This window comes from Gallinula chloropus (genome assembly GCF_964237585.1).
Source record: "Gallinula chloropus genome assembly, chromosome: 4".
In the NCBI taxonomy this organism is placed as follows: Eukaryota; Metazoa; Chordata; class Aves; order Gruiformes; family Rallidae; genus Gallinula; species Gallinula chloropus.
The window spans coordinates 49,099,630-49,113,724 of record NC_140088.1 but is presented as its reverse complement, the minus strand read 5'-3'; the positions used below and the strand labels follow the sequence as shown (position 1 = coordinate 49,113,724).

The following is a 14,095-nucleotide window of genomic DNA, read 5'->3' as shown; positions in this document are numbered from 1 at the left end:
CCAAATTCTACAGTTGCAGACTCAAACCAACACAGAGGAATCCAAACCAAGCTCTATATTTGATTATATTGTGCAGGATTGAGAATACATCTTAGTAAAATTTCCCTGCCAATATTATATTCAGTCCGGTAGCATATTTCATATCCTTTTGCCAAATCTAATTTTTAAAGAGTTACATAACCCTTTACTTCCTTTTGGATATTAGCCACATTTATTGGCTATTCAGCCTACACTTAAATATCTCTGTGCCTTACATTAAATATTTTTATCCATCCTCACTCTTTATACCTTGCAGACATCTGAAGCCTATTGCTTTCTGATTTGGTCATCATTAGATACCGAATTCTTTAGTCTTTATTTCCTCAGACATTTCCTAGCTATTCTGGTGCCTCAAAGCACTCTCTACATATTCCTGGTTAAGTGGAGCAGAACTGGGCACAACATTCTAGACACCTCCTCAGTCAGTAAGATGAAGTACTTCCCTGATGTAATATGATAGTCAGCTTAAATTTCCAACCAGCTTATGTTACAAACTCAGAGATATTTTAGTATTCATCTTGCTTTTAGGATATTTACAGGATTACAATTTTCAACATTTCTATTACCTTTAACAAAAGCAGTATGAAAGGACAAAGGATAAGAAACATTTCACATCATACAACCCCATTTTTTATATAAATGCAAAATTATTTTTCAGCCTCCTCTCCAGTTCCAATAGAGTTCTATCAAAGGCAACTTTGAGTTATCTTTAGTCCAAGTTCACTTTAAAATGGGAGCAGAGACACTTGGGTTACTCCCAGGAGAGCCAACACTGAAAGGGCGAGTGAGTGGGAGCTTGATATAGAGCTGTAGGAATTATTAGCTCCACAAAAATGCAACCGGTGTTCCCAGACCTGCTACCTCTGTACAGCATAGCAGGGCCTTTGTCACATCAATTTACTGACTGCAATTGGAACAAATCTGTGAAGCCTAACTCTGCACAGCTTTTATTTGTCCTCTCCACTACTTCTATTTTCATATGTATTGTAACATAATTTTTGCCATATAAAGTGTTAATTAATTTATGATTTATTCCAGATATGGAACTACATTTTAAGGAGCAACATTAATTCATCTCCAGGACTGTGAACTATTAGGACTATCCCAAAAGGCAAATATTTTTTAAAATCATTTATAAGGTATTAACACTGTCAAACGATTTTAAATTAGAGTAACATTTCTACCTTGTAGAAGCACTGAAGTTTATACAGAGAAACAAATTGGAACTGGAAAAACGTAGGGCATTGTTACCTCATGTGGTATTAGATACACAGTGGCAACCAACTGCTTTTCTGGTACTTTGTTTGTAAGCATAATCACCAAGAACAGTTGTGCAGTTGCATTGACTTCTTCCAGACTGAACAGGTAAGAAGAAAGGATACTTCCCATGCAGCTGTACTGTAAAAGAAACAAATGAAAGAGTCCCATGTCTATCCTCTTTTTGCCAGACTGTGCCTTCTTGACGTGACTGAAGACCAGGAGGGCAGCAGGCCCATGTTTGGTATCACATTTTACAGTTAATTGCTTTGACTTTCAGATCTATCTGCGGTGTGTTTTTATTTGTTGGTTGTGAAAATGTTATTCGATTGGGTTAGCAGTAGGATGGCTAACTTGTCATCTGAAAAAGCCCAGAACAAACTTTGCAGCAGCCACTAGTACAGTGACAAATCTGTAGAGCTAGCTCTGTGGTAAGCTACAGTTGCATTATTATTATGTGTATTAGCAAAGTGCTTTGTGAACAAAAAGTACCGAACAAAAAGAGCCTCGGACCAAAAGAACTTGCTGTCCAAGGAAGGAAGACTGACAGGATAGCTGAGGGCTGGAAGGTGCTTTCAGCATGCAACTGCTCTTCACTATGCCTCCACAGACAGAGCTCAAACCCCGACCCGGGTCTGGTGCTTTACCTTTGTAACATCTTTGCCCAGCAAGGGCTTTCAACTTCCTTGTTTTGCTCTCTGAACACTGTTACTCAGTGCACAACAAAGGGCAGCTTTTAGAATGTCAATCTTGAAACATGGAAAAAGCTTTTACAGTGGAGACAAATTATCCCGTTGATTTTAATACCTTACAGTTCATACTGAGGATTCGGCATGTCTGGACACGTATTTCACTTACTTCCTAAGTTTTGGAATGGCAGGTTTTAGTTTCACAGCCAGATGGATCAACCCAGAGCTGAGCTTATGTTGACAAGACTCAAAATGTGCAGCATCACATGCATTTTCTTCTTGTACACCCATCCCGGTTTCAGGGGGACCTCAGCAACCCTGATATCTGCTGGAGGGACAACACAGCATGCCATAAGCAATCCAAGAGGTTCCTCAAATGCATCGATAACAACTCCCTTCTCCAAGTGGCAGAGAAGCCTATGAGGAGAGGTGCCATGCTGGACCTTGTTCTCAACAACAAGGAGTGGCTAATGGGGAGCATGAATCACAAGGGCAGCCTTGGCTGCTGTCACCATGAAACGGTGGAGTTGTAGGTCCTCAGGGCAGCAAGAAGGGTGCACAACAAGCTTGCTGTCCTGGATGTCAGGAGAGCAGACTTTGGCCTTTTCAGGAACCTGCTTGGTAGAGTACCACAAGACAAAGCCCTGAAGGGATGAGGGACCCAAGAAAGCTGGCTAGAATTCACAAGGATCACCTCTTCCAAGCCCAAGAGTGATGCATCCCAGCAAAGAGAAGTCAGGCAAGAAATGCCTGGAGGTTTGCATGGACAAACAAGATGATCAATGTGGATAGTTAAGCCAACCAGTAAGGATGTGTAAACATAGTTACCATTTTGGCAAAAGTACTGCATCTTGTGCAGCTACAGACGAACATGCCAGCACTGCTATTTGATGTTCATGCTTTCTTTACAGATCTCCTGGGCAGGGCCATGCACATCCAGGGAGGTAGATAGTGCTCTGCGTGCAAACCCTTCTGAACCTCAGTCTTTCCCACATGCAATACCTAGATGTAGATCAACATAAAGCACAGAACAAGGGTATTTGAACATACAAAAAGGGCAGCCTCCTCTCCGTTCTCCTGGCCTTCCAGAGAGATGTGACTTAGAACCTGGCTATTCTTAGACGTGCAGTTGCCATGCGACAATTTTTGTCTTCATACACCATGGATAAGCTTAAAATTAATTCTGGCACCAAGCTTATACCATGGGGTTTGGTTTTATCTAGCCCTATGCAGGTGCAGAACAGGAGGTGGTGGCACACCTAGAACTCCCAGCGTTGCCCTGGCAGCCCCAGAAGCGGTGTACCTGAGACAGAGCCAGCGCTCCTGCATCCCTGTCACCCCTCTGCAGACACCCTCCTCTTGTCAAGGACTTTTATCCAGCTTTCTGTTTCAAACAGCAGTACACTCCTCTTAAGAACAAAACCCAGGCTGTAATGAGCAGCAGTTTTGTCAATTTTACTACACTGAAATTCACAGAAGTTGCTACATAAACCAAATTGGTTTTAGAAATTCAGTGTTAAGATGACTGACTGGTGAAGCATTCTATATGCTGGTAGCAGCCTACAAGATATATAAAACCATTTTTACTCTGAGATCTAACCCTAACTTCTTCTGCCTTGCAGTGCATAATATTCCATGCTCCTGCACTCGAAACCATTCACTCAAGTTAAATCAGTCTTCCTAGAGCATCAGAGCACTACAGAAACACCACAGTTGTTAATATTCTTTCTCATTGCCTCCTTTTTAAGAACAGAATGTGCTTCCTACTCATTATGTCAGCCAAACCAATATAATATATCATAGGAGCTTTGGGTCAAATTAAGAAAAAATTTATGTACACACAGAGTAAGCACATCGAACAACAGCATAAAGGTACTAATGGACTGGGAATGTAGAATGTTTTATCACAACAAAAATCCTTAATAGTCAATTAATTATGTCTCAAAGAGGTAACTAAAAAGGTTTTTTCAACCTCCATGAGGGAGAAAAATTATGGCTCAGTGTAACTGAATAGACATGAGTATCTCTGGTGGTTCTGCAATTGAAACATTTGATGAAACATCTATAGTTGCATTACTGATAACATTCTACAAGATCCTATAGATAAAGAAGCAATTAACTTACAGAATCAGACTTCCTCCTGTGACAGGAACAATCTGTGCTTTGGCAGTTCAGAGTTTCCAGCACCTTTGAGCCATTCTGCCTTAACACAAAATTTATCTAAACCTCTTTTCTGAGGCAAATTATTTAGGTTATTCCTATGCAAGAGTAATGGAAAAGCTACGTCACTGTATTTTTTTCAATGTATATCCAAGTGGGAGCTTGGATAAGTTCTGATTTCCTTTCACTGTGTGTAGCATATGTGGGTTTCAAACAACGGTGGCGATTCAAGCTGTGCTGAATAGCGTGGATGAATTTGTAATATGGTGAATAAACAATTCTCTCTTAAAGGAGAAATCTGTTATTAAAACAAACCTAGATTACACTAAACAAAGTATCAGGCTACCAGTGCACAAAGGAAATAACAAAAGTAACAGCACTGGCTTCAGAACACAGCAGAAGATTGATCTGACCAAATGCAAACATTTATATTTGATGTTAGTCACTCCAGAAGCCTTTTATGAGCAAAAGAAACAAATACATAATATTAAGGTGCAATTCACTTAAGCACTGGCTGTCTGAAGATGTTTTTCTATGTTGTCTACTACAGAAAGTCAGAGGACTAGCTCGTGTATAGATGTCTACATCATAAACCTCAATCTGGGCAAGATGACAGACTGTGCAAGTGAAGGAAACTAAAATGCTACAATTTTATTCTTTCTAGCTAAATCCTCTCTAGCATCAGAACACTGGCACAGACAACTCACAAAGATAGCTCTTTGTCCAATTCTTCAATGACTCCAAGGGTGAAAGACTGCAGATTCAACCTCGTATTGTTCATTTCAGTGCACACACACTAACAGATGCCTTGCCTAACCACTAATATGAAGCTTTTTCTTTGGCAATTACAAAAGAAAAAGTACAACTGTAGAAAAAGATGAGGTTTACATGAAGAAAGTGAAGAGATACCCCATTCTGACTTCAGTTCAAAATGTCTCTTTAGAAAAGCAAAGGACGATCAAGAGGAGATCACACAGTTAATTATTTGGAAAAAAGTTAATTAATTTCAGTGTTTCAATTTTTAATTTTGAAAATGTGATCAGCTCTCAAGGAAATGTAGAAAGTGCACGTATTGGGGAAATGGAGAAAGGACACCAGTGTACTGCCTAGATCACCAGCACTGCACAAACTGTCAGCAGGAAAAAAAAAAATTCTCCTTCTCCACCCCCAATCCCCTTATCAGCTGTTTTCCCCTCAGAAAAATCTCAGCACTATATAGTCATAAAATTTTCATAAAGTATAACCGTAATAATAATTAAAAAATTAAATTAGCAGACCATCAGCCAGGACAATCACAGTCTTTTAAGATAAACTTATTCTGTGGATATCTAGATAGATTTTCTGTGTATGTCCATTTAAATGAATTATTTGCACTGCACAGGCTCTTAGTCTAAAAGACACAAGGAAAATAAAATATAATATTGTCACAGCATAATGGTCCCTCCTGCCTGACAGACATTAGGAGATAAAAAAAGTTACTGAAAAATGAGCACTGAGATGACATTACCAAGCTTATTTTCCAAGTAGGAGGCAATTAGACTACAAAAATGTTCTCGTCCATTATCTCTATTATAACAGATGAAGAAAAAGTAAATAAATATGAAGATGGATGGTTATTGTCAATGCACAGTGACAGGTACTCAGTATGTTGCATTGAAGAACTATGTTCTCGTAGTCCAGATTGTATACAGTGGCAATCCGATGGTCTAAGTACAGTTTCATGTTGTTTGGGTCTTTTTTTTTTTCTCTGAAGATGTTGTGGTGAAACTAGAAAAAACTTCATCTGTTGTTTAATAATACAAACTGTTTATTGGTTTTACAGGACTTAGGTTGATAAACTATGTCCAAAGATTTTCCTTTTGCTTGTGTCCCTAATGCTATAAATGCTCAAGCTGAAGTACTTTGCCTCATCTTTAGAGGTGCAGAAGACACTGATTTTAGAGGGTTTGCTTTTGACTTGACCTCTTTTGAGGTAAATATATAATATTGATAAAACTACCACTTAACCTTATGATAGCAATTTTCTTAAGCACTCATCTCCAATTCACAAATTTGAAGGAAGAGGGCAGTTTAGCCTAATGCCCAAGTGTTAACTGTTCTGGCCACTTCACAAATCTCATTTAGGTATCAAAAGAAAAAATTGCCTTGAAAACCTGATCTTACATGAGATCAGGATCTCCCTCCTTGGAGACAGTCAAAAGGTATCTAGATATAGTTCTGCTTGAGCAGAGGGGCTGGACGAGTTGACTTCCAGAGGTGCCTTCCAACCTCAGCCATTCTGTGATCATGTGAACTGCCATATAACAACTACCCATCAATAATGCAGGGAATCTTGTGTTAACATGGCCCTCTGCTTTAACTCTTACAAAGAACAGTACAGACATAGCTTTAACCTGCTCACCTAACTTGTGCCAGAACTTCAGGGGCTTAACGAATTCTTCTAAATCATATCTAGGTTCTCTACACACTCAACAGAGTGAAGCCTTTTTCTCAGAAGTCCCAAGACAAATGCTGCCTTCTTGACTTAGGTAGTGAATCATTAATGAGTAATTATTTTTTCTATCTGTTCATCATTAACCCTCCAGCTTCATACTTCTCCTCTCCAGAAGAATGGGCTAAAACAACGGTGGAGGTTGTCTGGATGTTGGGAGCTTCTGAAGTGGTTTAGGTTACTTTGCAGTAACAAAGCACATATAGAAACATTCACCTTACTCTCAGCAAGCTCACAGGCCTACCAGATGTGAGTATATCCAGAAAATACTAAATAGGAGACATGTCAAAGAAAATTAAAAAAAAACCACAAAAAAGCATTAAACCAAATTCTATAATGCTAGCATTTAAAATACAAGCATGAAAGAAATAAGTTCATCTTGAGTACCAAAATTGCACAAAGCCTACATTTAGCAACCTATTTTCACACTTGCAGCACACAATTCTGTCACAGTCAATGCAGCAGAACTCAGTAAAACACTCCTGTTTAATAGGATGTCATTTATCCACAAATATACTTTACAATAACGGATTTTCAACTACTGCAAATTGATTTTATTTCATTCCCTCCACATGTCATTGTGCCACAGAGGATAACTCCTTTGATATTAATAGTAATGAAGATGCATTGCATCTGACAGCCCTAACAACATGTTTAATAGAACATTTTCACTTTAAGTAGATGAAGAATCAGAAGGGAACACTTTTTCAGATTCCACTCTTTCAGAACACAGCTCCGTATAAATGAAATTATCCTACTTAAAAGTTATTTCCACTTTGATATTATTTCTATTTAATTTGACAGTTTCATTTGGGGAAGATAACATTCTGACACACTGCAAATTATTCTCCCAAAACAATACAGCTTATCCTTTTGTATCTGCTTTAATCAAATTTGTTTCAATAGCCTCCTCTTTCTGGTAAGTAATTCTGGTAATTAATCATTCTATCTTATCCTAAAACGACAATTCTAAGGTGTCACTCTACCAAGAGAAACAATACAAAACAGAGTTTTAAACTGCTACTGCACAGCAGAGCAAGAGGTTTATTCAGGCTTTACTTCACATATTGTGTTACCAGAAGCTGGTGTTTCTGCCAAGCAACAGGACTTCTGCCAGTGATGTGGGTCAGATTTTCTTCCCTGCAATTTTGGAGATTCTCAAAGCATGCTCACTCCCTTAATGCAAATGCTGCCATCGTGTTCTACACAGAAACTCCAGTTATTGAGTTACACCTTTATTCCAGCTCTCTCCCAGGCAAGTTCTTTCCATAAGAAAAGCCCCGCTTACCTAGGTGTATCTTCTTTATAACCGCACATGCGGAGGTTTTGGAAAGAAGCGAATGCTGCAAATTTAAAGCAAATTAAAGCACAACTACAAGTTCAAACCTTTTAAGGAAGCAATATATGCAGGGTTACTGCAGCTTGACTAATACATTAACACTGAAAAAACTTCAAACCTCTGGTTAAAAAATTAAATAAAAATGTCCACCAACTGCACGCAGCGCTGTCATTGCCTTTTCTTTTCCCAGTTTTTCTTTCCATTACAAAAGTTCTAAGAAAAGTCTCCCTTATTTTTAGCACATACAGGACAACAATCAGCATCTTACAGATTTGTAGCTTCTAAGCCAAGAACCAGTTTTTAAAGGTAATCTCTAACTACCCTGTTCGCAAAAACGCTCCTCACAAAAAGAAAGTGAGGTATAATGTCATAATGAGAAATAATGTTAAGATGTTATGCCTATTGACTTGTAGCTACCAACTCACTTGAACAGGACAATAGAGAGCAAAATATCACCTTCAGGAACATACAACTTAAAACGTTAAAATGAAAATTGTGAAGTCATTTAGCAACAAAACAAGCTTTCAAGACCAGTATTAACACGGACCTTTCTTGCAAGCAAGAGCTATAAAACAGAGATAAAGAAGGTGAAATGCTGCAACCAACTCCTAACATCTGAAACCTATTTCAAACAGTCTGTTCTTCAAACTTTATGTTGACATTTACTTATACTCACCACATTTACCTGATGTTTTTAAGTCTAGCAACAGGCACCTTACATATTAATAGCTCTTGGGTCCAGCTTGAAGTCCTGTGCAGCCTTCAAATGCCACTGAAGCACGTGCTCAGATAGAAGCTATGGCCAGACTAGAGAGCTATACACTGCAATTGTCTTCAGAATTGTGCATGTTGGATGTGGTGCAGTGTGTGTGTAAACACTACCAGTCTTACCCACTTTATCAGTTTCTTAGCAACTAGTGGTCTTCAATTTCCTTTTGGGAGACTATTTTCCAGATCTACTAAGGGGAACAGAATTCAGAGGTGCCCACCAACCCATCTATAGAACTTAGTTCAGCAGGGACTTGTGTATCACTTGGGACAAAACAACTGATAGTAACTAGTGTGTGGTCTTATCATACATTCTTTCCTGGAATGGGTACAAACAACACTGCGCGGACTTCCCTACAGCCTGGAGGTTGAAGGAACTGCTTCAGTGACTACTGAAAGCCACCCAGCCAGGCTGGCATCTCCCACAGCCCAAAGAATCTGCTACTTACTGATCTGCATCTCCTGGGAGTTCCAACTATTAAAAACTATTCACTTTAAGATAAAAAAAATGGCACTTTGCTGCAATGACCATTAGTTGGTGCACATACTTTACCTGTACATCATTGGTGTTCATTCTTGTTCCCTCCTTCCCAACGAAGATGTCATCTATGTCAACCAGAATGTACCTATCCAAGGACAGTCTGAGCTTCTTTCCAGACAGGAAAGAGATGGCATCTATGAAAATCAGCCTGTGCAGCCAAAAATTCAAGTTATTGCCGAAAAGGACTCGCTGAATTCCATCGTGGAGCCCCAGGTCATGAATTACTGTGGCATGGAGAGCACCTTTAGTAGCGGGTGGCGAAAGGTTTTCTGGTGTCTTTACTTTTGCAAATATCACTGGTTGATAAGCTGTATGATTAATCTGGAAAACTGCCCAGTCATTTCCAAGCAAGGGACCTTTCTCAAGCTTAGAAGATTTAGTCACATGGAGCAGTGGGGAGTGAGGGTTAATGCAGCAGTCCTTAATGCCCAGATTGCTGTGGACATGGAAAGGAAAGCCCTTCAACTGAAAGCTCTGCAAGCTGTTCTCATTGCCTTTGTGAAATCCAATAACACCTACACCATATTCTATACAGTACTTATCTAGAAGGCCTCTGTTCCAAGAGTCCATATTCACATACTTTAGAATATTTTCATATACTATGAGAGCGTATTTGCCTTTATTTTTGTCTATAAGGACTGGAAGGTCACCTTTCCCAGGCGCAATCTCAATATGAAACTGAAATCTGCTAGATTCTAAAATGGTTATTATATCTTGGCCTAATGTTGAGTATTGACTCTCCACAAACACCAGCACTACAAGGTCTGTCCTCAGCGGATCAATAGGCTTCATGTTCTTCATCTCCATCAGCTTGTACGGCAATAGTTGAAGATCACCGCATTCCACTTCCGAAGAGATTTCAGAAAGTTCATTTTCCTGTTTGTAGCCATTATACAAGTAGTATGCAGAAATAACTATGCTCACCATACAAAAAGTGGCCAGCAAAATAACTGTTCTTTGAAAGTGTCTGTGAAGTTTCATGATAAAACTCATGTTGTTTACTTGCCTTAGATTGTTCTTGACAGCAGCATTAAAAACAAACACAGATTCTCAACAACTCGTTCCAGTCCTCTGAAATATTTATGTCACCATTGCAGCACAAACATCTATCTTCCACAAAGCTTTACAGAAGGTATAGTCTAGAAGAAAAGAGAAACAGAGATTTAATTGAGGCAGAACACTTGTGAAGCATTATCACAAACTAACGGTAAGCAAAGAAATCACTGCCAAACAGAGGTTTGGGAATGAACAGCTCAAAGCTTGGATAGTTTCTTTTTGAAATTTTGTAGTAGTAGTGTTATTTCTCCCTGCTCCCACTAGTTGCCACGTGCATTCAAATGTCTTGATCTCAAAGGTACCTCAGCCCAGAGGATCAACTAAAAGAGGGTATACCACATGAGGCACTGAAAAGCAAGTTAGAGCAGCAAAGGACTTGGTGTTTTTCTGTATTTTTTTTTACCAAAAAAGTTAACTCCAAATAGACAATTGCTGACAACCTCAACATCGAAGCGAATATATAACTCTCCTCCTCCCACCCACAAGAAGCTGGCAGAACATCAGTCTACATGATGAAATAGATTGTCTTACATTAATTTCTGAAGAACAAAGAAGGTCCTAACAAAACACACATATTAACTGTTGCATATATACTGACTGATATACTCTACATCACGTGTATTCTATGAGTATTTTAAAAAGAAAATTAAATTTTTTTCCTCACAACATTACAAGTAAACAAACAGCATTTTATTGGACTGCATACTCTTTTGCAGATTTTTGGAAGCACTTTGTATTTCTTTGTATTAGAAAAAGTACATAAAATAATCCACCTCGAATTTGAGAAGAGGGAGTAACAAATCAAAAGCTAACTTAAGAGGCAGATAACCTAAGGATATATTTATGCTTTAACTTGTGCTGAAGGAAAGCAGTCATTTTTTCAAGCCAACAGTACAATTGCTGTCAAAAGTTTCTAGTAAAACAACTGAATAGTATGACAAGCATAAAATAATTAAGTACCATAAGCTATAAAGGAAGATTAACAGTAGATTTTGAAAACTACTATGGGTCTTAAGGTCTAGAACACACTATTATAACTTTACAATGTAGTACACCTCTACTGCTGTTTGCAAACAGGACAAGGGTAAGCTAAGCGTGTAATATTCATGTTGTCTTTTCCCAACTGAGTGCTCAATCCTTCCATGCTCAGCTTTTTAAAAAATAAAGTAGGGCTTAAAGTGAATACCGTGAAGGTCCAGGAGTATAACTAGTATCAAATACAAACTTTTTTGTACAGATTGACAGAATTAAAATTTTCTTGAGTGCACAATGACAAATGGTATCTACTCAAGCTCTATCCCATGCTTTGTAAGTAAACCTTTATAAAGTTTACTGGATTTTTGTTGGAAATTTTAATTCCTAGAACAGCTGACAACCTTCAGCCCTGAATCAGGGAACAGGTAACAGAAAAAATATAGTCCATTTCTGATAAAAAAGGAAGTTTATAAAATATTTATTACATATTATAAAGGGGGAGTAGAAGAAGAATTAAAAAAAAAAAATCACAGGTAAAACCAGATAAAACCAAACTGCATTGTCATGTGCTTACATCACTTAACCACTTCACAAGAGCTTCTCATCCTACGTTGTAAAGAAGGTGGCCTTTCACTTCAGGGTTACAAAAAAGTTAAAAAACCACAACATACTTAATAGCACCTATATAACTTCCACAAATTAAATTAAATCGCAAATACTGATCCTCCCAGTGCCAGGTACACGATGACTACAAAGTAAAAATTCAGTAGTGGGAAAATGAGATAATGAAAAAGAGAGAAATGACATGGTATCCTATTTATCAAAACAGCAAAATTAAGCACCCAGAATGAGCGTACATAATCTGTCTCATTCATAATTAAGGTTCCCTTTAAACGTGCATCTCGCCAGATAAGCCTGCTTTATAGATATAGTCTGCTCTTTTCACCTTCTACTCACGCATATCAGTACAATAACCCTTCCTGTTCTGGGTGGACTTACACCCAGCCTCAAACCTTACCTGCAGCTGCACAAACACTTGCATGTAGCTTTTAGACAGGGGGACTTGCCTTTTACCCCAACAGGCTCATTAATCAGTGTTAGACAAAAACAACACAAATCCCAGTTTCTCTGTTTCTACAGACATGTATCTAGAAAGAAGTTTAAGAACAAAGGCCAAACACTAACCTGGAAGAACCTTTAGAAGAACTCAAAGAACATTTTAAGTATTGAGATGTCCAACCCTTAAAGCTAGCTTAAGCTAGTCACACTAGCTTAAAGAATATCAGTTTAGATAGCAGCAGAGATATTTAATACAGTAAGAAGCCAGGTGGCAAAGAAACTCCATCCCAAATGGGTACAACCAGAGGTGTTCTTATGACAAAAACTGCCAAAGAGAGAAATATTCTAGCAGCATGATTTAGCAGTGTCTTTCTTTACCACCCTATGTGTCTGACAGTCATCTGAAGGTGAAAACCCTGCCTTGAACAGCAAAAGTTTACAGTGCTCTAAGCTTATGGCAAGAGTGGGTTGATTAGATGGTTGTTTGACATAGTAGGGAAGGACTGCAACCCAAGGACAGGAAGGGGAGTGGAAGAGAACAAGGCACAATTTTTAAATTCGGCTCTCTTGAATCTGCTTGGTGCTTATGTAATTTTCATTCATTTAAGGATTGCTTTGCATGACAAGGGTTCAACAACTACACAGAAAGAAAAAAACCACCAAAATACCAAAACCAAACACAATGAGAACATGCATTTAATAATATAAAAATACTTTCAAAACCTTGCCATGGTGCAGTTGCTTTCCTAGAGGAACAGCAGCATTTTACTACAAACAACAGTACTTACTAGATATTCCACTGGTATCTTACAGCACTGTGCTAAAATAAGCCATCATCCACCCAACTTGACAGCAGTATAGAGAACCTTGGGGTGCATCACCTGCAACACACCCATCAAGACCTCTATAGTGACCTTTATCACAACTTTAAACATGGCTTCAGGGAAAATAGTCTTTGTCTGTTATTGCTTCCAACGGTAAAACCAAAGGGCATAATTCAGAATGGATCGGCAGTGAGTAAGCTGTTAGAAGCAGCATTTCAGAACAGCATTTACGGAGTCTTACTTTCATGAAAAAAGAATACAGTATTTTACAAAAGAATAAAGTAGTCATGGATAGCTTGAACAGCAATAGAAAAATAAAAATCCAGGTGTAAGCAAAAGCCTCAAAGAAAAAGAAATAATCAAAGAGTCTAGAAACTCTTCACAAGAGTTCAAACTTGTTAGCATTGTTTCAGTGAAAAAACACAAAGAAGACCCACAGATAACACAAGCAGTCTTAGCTCACTGATTTCAATGGCGTCACGTGGAGTTCAATGAAAGGCAGGTACAGTTCCACCTATATCTCAGAGCACCTGGAAACAGGTGTCATATTATGCGTATCCAGTGTTCCACAAAGACAATATTGAAATAAGTTCTATCTGTAAAATAATTCACACAGTATGTTTCCACCACCGAATGCAATAAAAGCTGCCTCATTATTTTTTATCTAGAACTGTATCGTTTTAGAAGAATCTGGATTTGGTCTCCTCCAGAATTTTGCATTTTCTTGCCACCACCTGAAAATTCAGACCAGAACTTTTTACCTATGCTGTTCCAAGTATGAGCTATCAAAATACCTCCTTGCTGTGAAAATGAAGGTCTCTGAATATTTTGAATTTCACTCTTAACTTGTGGACTCGCTATAGAGTATCTTACTAAGAGAAAGCTGAGTCATGGAAA

The 14,095-nt window shown here is 38.4% G+C and overlaps 1 protein-coding gene across 1 annotated transcript in view; it reads right to left on the bottom strand.

Moving 5' to 3' along the window:
* LOC311190942 (bifunctional heparan sulfate N-deacetylase/N-sulfotransferase 3) overlaps nt 1–10,277 on the bottom strand; it is a gene marked incomplete at both ends in the record, with an annotated part of 58,514 nt that extends 48,237 nt beyond the window's left edge. Inside the window, one exon of the mRNA XM_084263014.1 lies at nt 9,297–10,277. Within this exon, the coding sequence (XP_084119140.1) occupies nt 9,297–10,277 (981 nt within the window). The remainder of the gene's footprint in view (nt 1–9,296) is intronic.
* Nucleotides 10,278–14,095: the final 3,818 nt, after the last annotated feature.